Source organism: Monodelphis domestica, chromosome 1 (genome assembly GCF_027887165.1).
Source record: "Monodelphis domestica isolate mMonDom1 chromosome 1, mMonDom1.pri, whole genome shotgun sequence".
In the NCBI taxonomy this organism is placed as follows: Eukaryota; Metazoa; Chordata; class Mammalia; order Didelphimorphia; family Didelphidae; genus Monodelphis; species Monodelphis domestica.
In genome coordinates, this window is record NC_077227.1 from 423,608,780 (window position 1) to 423,621,791 (window position 13,012).

The 13,012-nt window shown below is 37.5% G+C and overlaps 1 protein-coding gene across 1 annotated transcript; it reads left to right on the plus strand.

Annotated features, from left to right (window-relative positions):
• Positions 1-6,409: 6,409 nt before the first annotated feature.
• Positions 6,410-12,207, plus strand: LOC100619039 (olfactory receptor 1L4). The gene is made up of 2 exons (XM_003339589.1): positions 6,410-6,488; positions 11,252-12,207. The coding sequence occupies exons 1-2, from the start codon at positions 6,410-6,412 to the stop codon at positions 12,205-12,207; spliced, it is 1,035 nt and encodes a 344-aa protein (XP_003339637.1).
• Positions 12,208-13,012: the final 805 nt, after the last annotated feature.

The following is a 13,012-nucleotide window of genomic DNA, read 5'->3' on the forward strand; positions in this document are numbered from 1 at the left end:
TCAACATTAGGAAAACCATCCACATAATTGACCACATCAACAAGCAAACTAGCAAGAACCACATGATTATCTCAATAGATGCAGAAAAAGCCTTTGATAAAATACAACACCCATTCCTATTAAAAACACTAGAAAGCATAGGAATAGAAGGGTCATTCCTAAAAATAATAAACAGTATATATCTAAAACCAACAGCTAATATCATCTGCAATGGGGATAAACTAGATGCATTCCCAATAAGATCAGGAGTGAAACAAGGATGCCCATTATCACCTCTACTATTTGACATTGTACTAGAAACACTAGCAGTAGCAATTAGAGAAGATAAAGAAATTGAAGGCATCAGAATAGGCAAGGAGGAGACCAAGTTATCACTCTTTGCAGATGACATGATGGTCTACTTAAAGAATCCTAGAGATTCAACCAAAAAGCTAATTGAAATAATCAACAACTTTAGCAAAGTTGCAGGATACAAAATAAACCCACATAAATCATCAGCTTTTCTATATATCTCCAACACAGCTCAGCAGCAAGAACTAGAAAGAGAAATCCCATTCAAAATCACCTTAGACAAAATAAAATACCTAGGAATCTATCTCCCAAGACAAACACAGGAACTATATGAACACAACTACAAAACACTCGCCACACAACTAAAACTAGACTTGAACAATTGGAAAAACATTAACTGCTCATGGATAGGACGAGCCAATATAATAAAAATGACCATCCTACCCAAACTTATTTATCTATTTAGTGCCATACCCATTGAACTACCAAAATACTTCTTCACTGATTTAGAAAAAACCATAACAAAGTTCATTTGGAAGAACAAAAGATCAAGGATATCCAGGGAAATAATGAAAAAAAACACATATGATGGGGGCCTTGCAGTCCCAGACCTCAAACTATATTACAAAGCAGCAGTCATCAAAACAATTTGGTACTGGCTAAGAAACAGAAAGGAAGATCAGTGGAATAGACTGGGGGAAAATGACCTCAGCAAGACAGTATACGATAAACCCAAAGATCCCAGCTTTTGGGACAAAAATCCACTATTCGATAAAAACTGCTGGGAAAATTGGAAGACAGTGTGGGAGAGACTAGGAATAGATCAACACCTCACACCCTACACCAAGATAAATTCAAAATGGGTGAGTGACTTAAACATAAAGAAGGAAACCATAAGTAAATTGGGTAAACACAGAATAGTATACATGTCAGACCTTTGGGAGGGGAAAGGCTTTAAAACCAAGCAAGATATAGAAAGAATCACAAAATGTAAAATAAATAATTTTGACTACATCAAACTAAAAAGCTTTTGTACAAACAAAACCAATATAACTAAAATCAGAAGGGAAACAACAAATTGGGAAAAAATCTTCATAGAAACCTCTGACAAAGGTTTAATTACTCATATTTATAATGAGCTAAATCAATTGTACAAAAAATCAAGCCATTCTCCAATTGATAAATGGGCAAGGGAAATGGATAGGCAGTTCTCAGATAAAGAAATCAAAACTATTAACAAGCACATGAAGAAGTGTTCCACATCTCTTATAATCAGAGAGATGCAAATCAAAACAACTCTGAGGTATCACCTCACACCTAGCAGATTGGCTAACATAACAGCAGAGGAAAGTAATGAATGCTGGAGGGGATGTGGCAAAGTAGGGACATTAATTCATTGCTGGTGGAGTTGTGAACTGATCCAACCATTCTGGAGGGCAATTTGGAACTATGCCCAAAGGGCGACAAAAGAATATCTACCCTTTGACCCAGCCATAGCACTGCTGGGTCTGTACCCCAAAGAGATAATGGACACAAAGACTTGTACAAAAATATTCATAGCTGCGCTCTTTGTGGTGGCCCAAAACTGGAAAACGAGGGGATGCCCATCAATTGGGGAATGGCTGAACAAACTGTGGTATATGTTGGTGATGGAATACTATTGTGCTCAAAGGAATAATAAAGTGGAGAAGTTCCATGGAGACTGGAACAACCTCCAGGAAGTGATGCAGAGCGAGAGGAGCAGAACCAGGAGAACATTGTACACAGAGACTAATACACTGTGGTATAATCGAACGTAATGGACTTCTCCATTAGGGGCGGTGTAATGTCCCTGAACAACTTTCAGGGATCCAGGAGAAAAAAAAAACACCATTCATAAGCAAAGGATAAACTATGGGAGTGGAAACACCGAGAAAAAGCAACTGCCTGAATACAGAGGTTGAGGGGACATGACAGAGGATAGACTTTAAATGAACACTCTAATGCAAATACTATCAACAAAGCAATGGGTTCAAATCAAGAAAACATCTAATGCCCAGTGGACTTACGCGTCGGCTATGGGGGGTGGGGGGGAGGAAAAGAAAATGATCTATGTCTTTAACGAATAATGCTTGGAAATGATCAAATAAAATATATTAAAAAAAAAAAAAATAAAAGCAGAGGAACTAAAAACAGCCGACACAGTAAACCATTTGGCAGCCCTAGTGCTGGCCGGCGAGTGGAGGGAAGGCTGCTTGCCTGCCTCCCTCCCTGTGTTACCATTCCGGAGTAGGATAAAATAGACACTTTTCTTGGACATGGGAAAAAAAAAAAAAAAACAGGCGGGTACTTGATCTCCTCTTCCTCCAACAAGGAGGCCTTTGCACCGCCCTTGGGGAAGAATGTTGCTTCTATGTAAACCACACTGGGGTCATAAGGGAATCTATGACCAAATTACAAGAAGGTCTAGAAGCCAGAAGAAGGGAGAGGGAGGCAAACGCCCCCTGTTATGCTCAAATGTTCCATGTTTCCCCCGGCTCACAACTCTTATCTCTACCCTTATCAGACCCTTAGTCCTTCTCATCCTCCTCACTTTCAGCCCTTGCATCTTGAACCAGTTGATTTGGTTTGTTAAAGACCTCATTAATACAGTTCAGCTCATGGTCCTCAGGTGACAATATCTACCCCTGGCTACAATAGAGGATTCCCCATGTGATGAGGTCCTTCCCATGAGAAGGATTCCTCATGGTGGTCCCTGAAAAGAAGTGGGGAATGAAGTGAAGGAAAAGGGGGCACCGGGCCCCCAGCACATCTGTTAAGCACATCCGTCAGCTAAGATACCCAGTTGCAACATTAGCGGAACTCAGCAGAACGGCTGACCACAGAATGTTCCAAGACTGGGACAAACGTCCTATTGAACAACCCCTAAGCTCCCGGACCCGAGCTAACCCAGAACAATGTGATGTATACATGTAAGGTCCTAAGTCTGGCCAGGCAGAACTCTTTTGCTGAGCTCCCCTAGCGCGAGCTAGCAATAAAGGCTCTCCCTTGCTTAAATTGCATTGTCTTCGTGTGCTCCTTGGGTGGTCTGCCACTCTGACCCTAACAAAATATCAAATAAGTAAAAGATACATCAAAGAAATGAATGAAATTACAAAAATATGAGGCCAGATATAGAAGGAAAGTATTATTGAAGGAGGTCAGAACAACCTCCCTCTGGGTGCCAGGGGTAAATTCCTGCCCAAGTCAGCTTAACGGCTGAGCAGACACTTCCTGCATTTTGAAAACCCACAGCCCCTTAGGCAGCTACAATGGCTGAACTGAAATATCCTGTTATTCACATCTGGATCCTCCTATGCTTATGCTATAAAAGATGTTCCCCCAGCCAAGCCAGCATGGCTCCTTCTTTGAAGCAGGCCTAGCGTGGTAGTGCACTAGAAATAAAGAGTGATCCCTTGCTTACTTGCATTGTCTCCGTTTCTCCATTCCTGGGAGATTTTCTCAAACCCTACATTATGACTAAGAAATCTCAGGATATGATAATGATGAAATAAATAGCTTAAAAATACAAGTAAAATATTAAACAATAAATCATTAAAAATTTCAGAAGATAGAAAGATGGAATAGTTCAGGAAAAGGAAAAATAAACCCAAAAAATTATATAGTTTGAAAAATATTTAGAAACCATGTAAATTAAAAGGACAAATATGGAAGACAGAGAAATAAAAGAAAGTTTAAGAATTATATGTCTTCCTTAAAACAATGCAGAGATGAGGCGGCTGGGTAGCTCAGTGGATTGAGAGCCAGGCCTACAAGAGGACCTACATTCAAATCTGGCCTCAGACACTTCCTAGCTGTGTGACCCTGGGCAAGTCACTTAACCCCCATTTCCTAGCCCTTCCCACTCTTCTGCTTTGGAACAAATACACAGTATTGATTCCAAGACAGACGGTAAAGATTAAAAAAAAATACAGAGAAAAGAATCTGGATGTTACATTTCAGGAAATGGTACAACAAAATTTCCAAAGATATTTTACAAGAGAGACTTTCCAAATTAACCAGATTCACAAGACAGAATGTCAACAAGGTGTTGATATGCAATTAATATCAATTGTTCATGCATGGGCAAAGCCAATATAATTAAAATGACAATTCTACCCAAACTTATCTACTTATTCAATGTCATCCTAATCAAATTACCAAAAAAATTATATTGACCTAGAAAATGAAAGTAATTTGAAAGAACAAAAGCTCAAGAATAACAAAAAATTAATGAAAAATGTAAAGGAATGAGATTTAGCAGTATTGAATTTTAAACTATTATAAAGCAACAATTATCAAAATTATCTGGTACTAAGAAATGGAAAGGTAGATAGGTCCAGAACAGGCATAAAACAAACATTAGTATAGGATTACAGTAACCTTGTATTTGACAAAAGTATAGATCCATGCTATTGGGATAAAAATTCACTACTTGATCAAAATTGCTGGGACATCTGGTAAGTAGTTTGGAAGAAACTAGGCATAGAACAATATCTTATTCACTAAGACAAGATCAAGATGTATACAAGATCCAGACAAAAAAGGAGATATAAGTAAATTAGAACAGGGAACACACTACTGATCAGGTTTATGGATAGAAGAGGAATTTATGATTAAACAAGATATAGAGAGCATCATGAGATGTAAAGTGGATCATTTTAAATATATTAAAATGAAAAGGTTTTTTATAAATAAATAAAACAAATGTTGCCAAGATCAGAAGGAAAGCAAAAACTTGGAGAAATTTTTTCATAGATTATCTCTTAGATAGAGGTCTCATATCTAGAATATACAGAGAACTTTGTCAAATGTATAGGAATAAGAGCTATCTCCCAATTTATAAATGAGCAAAAGATATGATTAGACAATTTTAGATGAAGCAACCAAAGCCATATATAGGCATATGAAAATACTCTAAATAGTTAACTACTGCTTAGGGAAATGCAAGCCAAAATAATTCTGAGATAGCATATCACATCCAATCTCACATCAGATAAGCTAAAATGATGTAAGAGAAAAATGCAAATTTTAGAGGGTCTGTGGAAAAATGGGGACACGAATACACTGTTGGTGGAGCAGTAAACTGACCCGACCACTTCAAAAGGAATTTGGAATTATATTCAAAGAATTATAAAACTGTGTATACTCTTAGGCTCAGCAATATCCTTGCTGAGTCTGTTTCCCAAAGAGGTTAGGCAGGGGGAAAGGGAAAGAACCTATACATTCCAATATATTTATAGCAGCTTTCTTTGTTGTGGCCAAGAACTGGAAATTGAAAGGATGTCCATAAGTTGGAGAATGGCTAAATAAATTGTAGTATATGATTCTGGTGGACTACAACTGCACCATAAGAAACAATGAGCAGGCTAATTTTAAAAAAAAAAACTTGGAAAGAACTACACAGTATAATGAACAGTGAAATGAGTAGAACCAAGAGAACATCATGCATAGCTGCAGATTGAATACTTAAAGAATAACTGGTGAATGTTCACCTACAGAGAGTGAACTGAAAAGTGGAAACATGAAATATATAATTTATATGAAGATATCTATCTCCTGAATGATGCCTTTTATGATGTGGGGAGAGGAGAAAAGGGTAGAGACACTTGGACATTAATTTTTAATTAAAAAAAAGATGTTTCCTTAAATGAAGCCTAATTCTACTTCTCTACAGGTTTCATCCATTTCTGTTCTGTTCATTCTTCCCTTTGGAGTCAAGCAGACCATATCACCATTCCTTCCTGTGACAGGCTATAAAATTCTTAAAAACATGTCTCCAGTAAATATTTTTTATTTCAAGACTAAAATAATCCTAGTTCTTTTAAATAATTCTTACATGGCATCACCTACATTGTCTTGGAAGCACACTCCATAACCGATAGGCAAGCCTAAGGAATTTCCAGAATGTGGATGCAATTGTGTACTTATGTGAAATATTCATGCACATGAATCTATGAAGTTTAGATATGTGTATTAGAAGAAACATGAAAATAGAAAATGTATGTACAGAAATAATATATACTAACCAAACATGCATGTTCCAGGAAGATGTATGTGGGCAGAAAGAATCTGAAAAAAAATGTACATATAGAGCACGATGTGTGGAGATGGAGTGTGGGGCAAAGAGAATATGGGTGTGGATCAGAGGGATGTGATGAAAGAATGTTGTGTGGATAGTACACATAGTGGAATGTACACATAAAACAGGTATGAGGATTGAACACGTAGATTAAAAGGGTCTGGAGATAGAAAGGTTTTGAAAATAGAATATTATAATATTATATAATATTATAAGCGGCTTCAGATAGGGCAAAATATTCTAGAGTTGTTGTCAAAGGACTTCAATGAAAAATCTAGCTGTTACTGACAAATTATATGACCCTAGGCAAGTCATTTCAACCTCTCTCCACCTAGTTTTCCTCATCTAGAAAAAGAATTTGGATTAAATGACTTCTTGGGTCATGTTCATCTCTAACTCTAGGGGTCATAAGGCTCAGATTCACAGAAAGAGAAATTGTTTCATTCAGCTCACCATACTTTATCAGAGGGGAATTTTCTTTTTTCTAATTCATAACTCAAATATATTATTGTTCTCTCTCTCTCTCTCTTTCCCCCTTTGCCTTTCCCCCTCATTCTCTCTTCCTCTCCCATTTCTTATTCTTTTTCACACAAACACACAGACATCCATTCTAAGACCTACAAATACATACAGTACACACATGTATATAGCCCTCCCCCAAAACATAAACATATGCATTCCAAGAGAATCATACTTGTGTGAGCATACTCTTCCATCCCCAGCCCCTGCCTGCTTCTAATTTTCTTCCTTAGGGTAACAGCCTCTGGAGTCCAATTTCACCTTTGGCTCTCGGACAGGAGCTCATGATGTCATTGGGATGTCATATCCTCCTGGGGTAGTCAGTGCCAATTCCCTAAATTTCAGCATGGACAGGCCTTTCTTGCCTCTTCCCACAAGCAAATTATTGTTCCAGCTGTCCCATTCCCACCACATTGCCCAAGAAGAAAATGATTCTGAAGGACTGGAAGATTGCTTTCTACTCAATTACCTCCAAGTCTCATTCCTCAGAGATGCAAGGCTGATTCAATAGTGTCCTTGCCCCCTCCAGGTTCTGTCTTTTTTTTTACACCAGTTAACTGCCAGAGACCAGCCCTTTCTCTCTACCCTTTCCTTTTCCTTTCCTTTCTCTCTATGTCTTTCTGTCCCTCTCTCCATTTCAACTACCTTTTTAAAACTATTGTTTACCCCCATTTTCTTCCTCTCCCTTTCTCCTGTTCTGTCTCCTCTTTCCCCATTCTCTTTTTCATTCCTTTTCCTTATCCCTTTCTCATCAATACCAATTCCTTTTCTCACTTTCTCTCCCTTCTTTCCCCCTTTCCCATGCTCTTGTCTCTTCTTTTTCCTCCTCGTTCTCTTTTCCTTTCTTTCCCTCCTCTCTCCTTTCCTTTTCCTGTCTTCCCCTCTTTTTCTTTCCCTCCTCTCTTTTTTCTTGTTATTTTCTCCTTCTCATCTATACCTCTTACATAGGAAATAATGGACCCCCCAACTTGTCTTTCCTGAGATAACATCACCCTATGATCCAAGACCTCCAAGCCCAAATGTGAATATATGGCATCCACACCTGGACATCCAGGTGAGTGTAGAGATTCAATGTCTGGGAAAACTACATCATTATCTCCCATATGGCAAATTGGGAATATCCTTTCCACAACAACTTAATACATTGGGTAAAATCACTCTAATTTTAAATCATAGTTTTGATATCATAAACTTACATGAAGATACTCTTGGATATGAGATTCTATCTTACAGTTAGATACCACAGGGCATATGGGATAGAGTACTAAACTTGTAGTCAGAAGGATACAAGTTTGAATCCTATCTCATGTGAATATTAGCTATGCAATCCTGGGAAAGTCACTTAAAATCTTCCATCTTCAGTTTCCTCACCTGTAAAGTACAGACAGTAATAGTACCTACACCACAGAGTTGCTATGAGGATCAAATAAGATAATATATGTAAAGCAATTCATTAATCTTAAATTACTCATGTTAACTATTCTTATTATTATCTTTGCAAATGTATATGCATTCCAAACTTTAAAGCGCTACATATATGTCAAAAATATGATGTCTATAACTAAACATAGCACTTCAGGAAAGAAGATAGTCAAATTTTTACTCTTAAGTAAACACCTTTTGCTCTGGATACTATGAACTGTGTGAATGTAGCTTTTGGATAATGGCATTTTTGACCATCATGCCATTCCACTGACTTGTGCTTACAGTTCTCTAAAATCCCTAGATCTTTTTCACAAGATCTAATGACAATCCAATATGTGTTTTTTTTTTAGTTGTTTCAATTGTGTCCAATTCTTTGGGTTCCATTTGGGGATTTCTTGGCAAAAATACGAGAATAGTTTGCCATTTTCTTCTCCAGCTCATTTTACAAATGAAGAAACTGGAAAAAAAAAAACAGCATTAAATTATTTGTCCAGGATCCATAGCTAGTAAGTGATTGAGACCATATTTGAACCCCGAAAACATGAGTCTTCCCATCTTCAAGCTCAGCACTCTATCCACTGAGTCGTCTAGCTTCCCCCAATCCAATATTATGTAGTAATTTTTAATCCAATAACAGAACTTAAATTTATTTCCATTTATTTCATCTTATTTGGTTCTCACTTGTCAAAAGTTTTGGGAGGGATCTTATATCAATTCCTCTACATTTGTGTTATTTGAGAACTTCACAAGTTTGCCTGCTCTGGCTTCATTGTTAAAATGTTAATGAGTACCTTTTATAACCATGAGATGAGGGCAAACATGCAACTAGTTCCAAATCCATCTAACTGCTCTATTATCTAGCCCCCATTTCTCTAACTTGTTCATTAAAAAAAAAGAGTAAGAGTGGATCTTTTGTCAAATACCTTGCTAAAAGCTAAATATACTGCAGCTATACTATTCTTCTTTCTGCTTAGCCCATCAGAAAAGGAGAGGTGTTAATCTATATATCATGAACTGGTTTTAATAAAGCCATACTGGTTCTTGGTGATCAAAGCTTTTCCCATGTAAATACTCAAAGACTATGTCTTTAATATGCTCTACATTTTTTCTAAGCAGACAAGTTAAATTCTTTTTGCCAATGAAACCCTTGCCTCTTTGTTGAGAATTGTGATTTGCTAGTCCAGTAACACCTTCTTTATGATTTTTCAAAAATCATTTGCAATGACTCAACAATCACATCTGCCTGTTCTTCCTAGACCCTAGTATATAGCCAATATAAGATTGGAGACTTAAATTCATTGAAGGCAACTATTTGCCAGCCTTTTTCCATAACGTTATTCATCTTTGTTTTCCACTCTCTAGTAATCATTTATTTTGTACCTTTAAGTCCAAAAATCTTATCCTTGTAGGAGAAAATTGAAGCAAAATAAGAGTTGCAGTCATTCAACTTTTTAATTATCATTCATTGTCTTCATCTCATCCACTTCAGAGAGAAGTCCTGTTCCATCTTTGATCCTTATAAAAATCCTTTTTTGTTCATTCTTAGCATTCATGAAGTAGGGACTTAAGCATACTTGAAATTATTCTAGGACTATACTTTAGTATTCCTCCTTGGTTATTTATATGTTACTGTCTTTTATAAATATGGATATAGATAGTGACCAGCTTTATTGTTTCATTAACTCCTAATGAAAAATTTCCCTCTACCAAATTATGCCTGTATCTTCTCTGTAATTTGGAGTCTTAGAAAGCTGTCTAGAGGAGTATCAAACAGGCAGTCTCCAGGCTACGTTACTGCCCTCAATACTATTGAGTGCAGGCTAGACCAAGTCCAGATGGGCTTGGGAAATATCAAACAAATTAAGTAAAAATATACTTCTAGTTGTTCAGTCATTTTAGTCATGCCCAACTCTTTGCAATCCTATTTGGGTATTCTTTTGGCAAAGATACTGGAGTTATTTGCCTTTTCCTTCTCTGATTCATTTTATAGCTGAGGAAACTAAAGCAAACAGGGTTAAATGACTTGCCCAGAGTCATACAGCTGGTAAATTTCTGAGATTTCAAGTCAGGGAGATGAGACTTCTTGACTCTAGGCCCAGTGCTCTATCCACTTCACTACCTAGCTGCCCTATGGCACAACTAAAACATAGCAAGAAACCTAGAATCCCAACTCCTAGTCTAGTGTGTTTTCCTTTCTACCAGGTGATTTGCTTAGAATATAAAGATCCTTCTCATCATGAATGTTGATATAGAGTGGAACGATAGAATTTTTAATTGATAAAAAAAAAAAGTCTTGGAGTCAGAAGAACTGGATTTGAGTTTTGGTTCCTACATTTATTACCTGTATGACCTTAAGCAAATCACTTGATATATCTGAGTCTTATTCTAATCTGTAAGATGGAGAGAACTCAACTTGCATCACCTAACTCACAGAATTGTTTTGAGAAAAGTGTTGTGTAAACTTGAAAATAGTGTCCCAAAAGATTTAGTGTAGCTTAAACTTTAAAAATCTTTTATGTTGAGGATATTATTGGGGATGTGGACTCTAAACAATCACTCTATTGTAAATATCAATAATATGGAAATAGGTCTTGATCAAATGATACATGTAAACTCCAGTGAAATTGCTCTTTGGCTATGGGAGGGGAATGGGAGGAGGGGAGGGAAAGAACATGAATCATGTAATCATGGAAAAATATTCTAAATTAATTATATAAATAAATAAACTTAGATTTAAGAAATCTTTATGCTTTCTAAGTTTAAATAAGGTTAAACATATTAAAAATTTGACTGCACTAAAACTTTGGAGACATCCTGTACTATAGAAGTAGGAACTACCCTTAGATTGTTCTTCTTACTTTTTAATATAATAAAACAACCCTTATTGACCTATTAAACTTTCACTGAAAATTCCAGATGCCTTGAAGGAAAAGAATGACAATAGTAGTTGGGGCAGCAGTAGCACCTCTGGATTCATCCTCTTGGGACTGTCCTCAAATCCTCAGTTACAAAAACCACTCTTCATCACATTCCTCAGCATGTACATAGTCATACTCCTTGGGAACATGCTGATCATTCTAGTCATCCGCTCAGACTCAAGGCTTCACAGCCCCATGTATTTCTTTCTGAGCATCTTATCCTTCATTGATATCTGCTTCACCTCTGTCATTGTCCCCAAGATGCTGGTGAATTTTCTATCAGAGACAAAGGCCATCTCCTACATAGGCTGCCTAGTGCAGATGTACTTCTTCATGGCCTTTGGCAACACGGATAGCTATCTTCTAGCCTCCATGGCTATTGACCGCTTGGTAGCTATCTGCAATCCCTTACAGTATGCCATGGTCATGAGTGATGGGCGTTGCATCATTTTGGCAGTGGTTTCCTGTGTGATCTCACACCTTCATGCTCTGCTGCGTGTCCTGCTCATGTCCCGTCTGTCCTTCTGTGCCTCCCATGTCATCAAACATTTCTTCTGTGACACCCAGCCTGTGCTGAAGCTTTCGTGCTCGGACACCTCTTCTAGTCAGGTCGTGGTCATGACAGAGACCCTGGCTGTTATTGTGACCCCATTCTTATGTATAATTTTCTCCTACCTGAGGATCATTGTTGCCATTCTCAAAATCCCTTCTGCATCAGGAAAATGGAAGACCTTCTCCACTTGTGGCTCCCACCTTACCATTGTGGTATTGTTTTATGGAAGCATCATCTATGTCTATTTCCGGCCCCTATCCAGTTACTCTGTGGTCAAAGACCGGGTGGCCACAGTCATGTACACGGTGGTCACCCCCATGTTGAACCCCTTTATCTATAGCCTGAGGAACAAAGACATGAAGCAGGGTCTAGGGAAGTTGAGGGATAGAATAAAATTCTAGAAATCATGGACTCATGGCACCAAAGACTCATAAAATACTAGAAATGTCCCAAGCTCATTAGAGTATAATAATGTTAAAGTGAAGGCATCTTAAAATAGAAAATGCTATAACATGGAACATAAAGTGTGAAAACTGAGAGATTTTAAAGGTCATCTAAGCCCAATTGTCTTATTTTCCAGATGAGCAAGTTAAAGCCCAGAAGGGGAAAGTGGCTTTCCAAGGTCATGAAACTAATCATTGCTTTATGGTAAAAAGATATATACTAGAGATGGCAAGTATAAGAAAGAGTTCTTTGAGTTTGGGGAAAATGTGCATGTTGAGTAAGACACAAAAGATAAACTGCCAAATTCATGAGTGTGCCAAAAGCCATCTTTAATTTCATTAATTTATTTATTTTACATTCATTTATTGAGTGACTCTTGGCTCTTGCAAGTCACTCAAATAAGAAAGATTATACCTGAGGTAAGGTCTGAAGGCACCAAAATTTAAGTTTTGACATCATTTATCCTCCATCACCTAATTAGCAAAAATAATCAGTTAAAGTAGGAAGTTATAAAATAGCACTCTACTACCCCCACCCTGGTGAACTCTGGCATGGTCCTACCTTGATCCTTTCCATCAGTCCCCAGAAGGCCATGTCTCAGGAATACTCCACTGACAGAGACTTATACTTCAAGGTTTCTCCTTTAGACTTGAAAAGCCAAGTCAAGGGACAGCTAGGTGACTCAGTGAACAGAGAGCCAGGAGATCGGCAGTCCTGAGTTCAAATTTGACCTCAAACACTTCCTAGCTGTGTGACCATGGA